The sequence below is a fragment of the Drosophila persimilis genome, unplaced genomic scaffold, assembly GCF_003286085.1.
Source record: "Drosophila persimilis strain 14011-0111.01,24,50 unplaced genomic scaffold, DperRS2 tig00000746-arrow-arrow-pilon, whole genome shotgun sequence".
In the NCBI taxonomy this organism is placed as follows: domain Eukaryota; kingdom Metazoa; phylum Arthropoda; class Insecta; order Diptera; family Drosophilidae; genus Drosophila; species Drosophila persimilis.
The window spans coordinates 109414-112443 of record NW_020825348.1 but is presented as its reverse complement, the minus strand read 5'-3'; the positions used below and the strand labels follow the sequence as shown (position 1 = coordinate 112443).

General features: G+C 44.8%; 1 protein-coding gene across 1 annotated transcript; it reads right to left on the bottom strand.

The window, feature by feature from the left end:
• Nucleotides 1-622: 622 nt before the first annotated feature.
• On the bottom strand, nucleotides 623-1287 carry LOC6603822 (60S ribosomal protein L9). The gene has a single exon (XM_002028746.2). It carries the CDS (start codon nucleotides 1254-1256, stop codon nucleotides 684-686), a length of 573 nt encoding a protein of 190 aa, XP_002028782.1. The 5' UTR covers nucleotides 1257-1287; the 3' UTR covers nucleotides 623-683.
• Nucleotides 1288-3030: the final 1743 nt, after the last annotated feature.

The following is a 3030-nucleotide window of genomic DNA, read 5'->3' as shown; positions in this document are numbered from 1 at the left end:
TTATTGCAGGCATCGGTAAAGATCTTAATAAGACGAGTCGTGGCATCCGTGGAAAATTCCTCCTCAGGTGGGGGCTCAGGGAGAACACGACAGAGGTAGTCAGAGTACCGAGTCCAGTTTCTCCGCCTGATGTTCCGGAATCGAACTGGCTTCGGTACTGAGAAAGAGAAAACTGTTTCCACGTACCTGTGGTCCGAGAAGGAGTGATCTTCCAGGACCCTCCAGCATACAATGTTACTCTGTATCTCATGAGAGGCAAGCGTGAGGTCCAGGACCTCCTTGCGGTTTTTAATAATAAAGGTGGGATCACTACCCCGGTTGAATAAGACCATCTGAGTGGTCAGTAAGTAACTGAAACTCACCCCTTTCGTTTCTGTCATTGCTTCCCCACTGACAGTGATGTGCATTGGCGTCGCACCCCACAATTAGGCCGATGTCCTTGGCCGAACAGTCTGTGATTAGAGCCCGGAGAGGCGCGTGTGAAGGGGGGGTCTGGTTGATCATGCCCCATGTATGCGGAGCAGATCCTCAGTGAGCGCTCCTGGCTTTCGAGGCTCACTGCGGTGTGGTCTTCATTGCTGAAATTTGGGAGCAAAATTTTTTTTTTTTTTTTTTTTCCTCATTGAGTTTCGGCCATTAGTTTATTAACATTTCAGGTTGAAGCACAATATAATGTCTATTGTCTAAGATTCCACCTTCACTACGGTCGTCTTCTCAGAGACATAAAGGCCGTCAAGGAATTTACGAATATCCTTATTTTTGACGGTAGTCGATTGTTGAATGAGCGCTGCTGATCCAGATACAGACTCGATATCGTTACCCTCAACGATAAGCTCGTCTTTTTGGGCTGTGGAGTTCACGACAGTCACACCAGGTGCCATTTCTACACGGCGAATGTACTTTTCACCCAAAAAGTTCCTGATTTCAATAACTGTGTTGTTTTCGGAAGTGACACAGTTAATGGGGAAATGGGCATAGACAGCACGCATCTTGTATTGAAAGCCAAACGTTACTCCCTTAATCATATTCTCAATATGACTGCAGACGGTACGTACTGCCGCAAGCTCCTTCTTTGTTCCAAACCATTTCTCTACTTTCAACGTACGTTTGTCAGACATATACATGTCCAAAGCCAAATGCTTGAAGCTACGTTTCAGGACGCCGCGAGTACCGGTAATGGTTACTACTCGAGCCTTCACCGAGGCCTTGATGTCCTTGGGGATTTTCACGCACTGGTTCGAGTTGATCGTCCGCATTTTGATGGCAGCTCCGTAAACCGACCGGAAAAAGGCTAAGTGCAACTCTCTTTTTGCAAGAATGCAGGTACGACTTTTACCTGCGGTTTCAGCTACGTATAGCTTGTAGTCAGACCGGAGACCCTGTTTCCGAGGATCCAGGGCTCCTGAATGAGGACTATGTGAGCTCCACCCTTGTCCAGATAGAGCTGTGCTGGCGCACATGATGCCTTACAATGGTGGAGGTTTATCTGCAGGATCGTCAGTGACATTCCTGAGACTCACCTCCACCATTGTTGCTTCTAGATCGCTGTCGGGGGAATCCGGCTCCTCCCCGCCAACGATGTGGCTGAGACCTCTGGCTAGGTCGCTCTCGTCGAACGCGTAGTCGACGCAGGATATGCAGGATGTCGTCCGACATCATGGACGCCGCATCCGACGCCGGATTGTCTTCCTCGCACGAGGCCCCCTCTTTCGGGATCTTCGGCAGCTCCGGGTCTGGCTCGACCTCCGCTTGCCTGCCCTTGCGCTCCGACTTAGTAAGAGATTTTGAATTGTGAAGGAAATATAGTTGTTCGCTAACATTGAAATAGATCGATCCACCCAGCCACCCAAAGTTTTCGGCTAATTCATTAGAAAAACTCTTCTAATTTTTCATGGCGCCCCCGGGTGGACTGTAAAGTTAATTATAGGCAACAACAATAAGTGACAGTGACACAAGAAATTGCAGTATATGCAAACATATTCGTTGCCCGCGTCGTGGTGTGTGTGTCAATCAGCAATCAATTTGCATAATATCGTCGCGTCGGTAGCGCCAAGAATAATTTTTGTGCAAATTTCTGCTACCGCCGAGGGATGCCCTGCGATAAAGCCAGGAAAGTAGCAGTTGGATTCAAAGCTCCAAAAGAGGAATCAGAGGTATTTGTGCAGAAAATTGAAGGCTGAGCAAAAGACATTCAGATCTCTCTTTGATATAGTAGAGCTTGATTGCATGCATTTTATTAGTAATTGCATAAATATAACTAAACACACATAAATACATACATATCGACACATACAGACATATGTGAACCGCTATTTGGACGCAAAAGTTATATGTACATACATCTATCGTTTACTGCAATCACTGTCGCGCTACCCTGTATCTAACGGGTATATTCTGTTGCCTGTTACTTGCTGGCTGTTACTTGCCAAGTGACGCGCTACCCTGTATCTAACGGGTATATTGTTTTCGGCCGTCACTTGCAACTACTCTTTCCCTTGATACCTCGTGCCACGACATTCAATTAAAATTCGTTTTCGATTATCGTTCTCGTTCAAACATTTAAAAAAAAAAAATAATAATAATAAATAAATAGAAATAATTGTGGTTTGTTGCGTAAAATCTACATACACAAATATTATGGCAGAAAACAGTAAATCTACTCTTGAAGACTTAAAGATGAAGCTTAAAAGTCGAGTAAAAAGCATTCGCCGCTTAGAGGATCGATTAGATCAAGGGTCGATTCCTTTGCAATTACCGGAATTATAATGTAGATTAGATTGTTTAAATGCTTCAATTGAAAAGGCTAACCATTTGCAGGAGCAAATCGAGGACCGGTGATACGAAAAATTTAATCATTTGATTTCGTGCCTCTCTGATCCAAGTTCCAAGTCACCGAGGCAAATTATGAAAAGGCCATGGCTGGCCTAAAACGAGTATATGACAACGATTATTTGATTTTCACGAATAATATTTCCACATTGCTCAATCTGCCGAGAATATCGCATCAATCTGCATCATCTCTAAGAACTC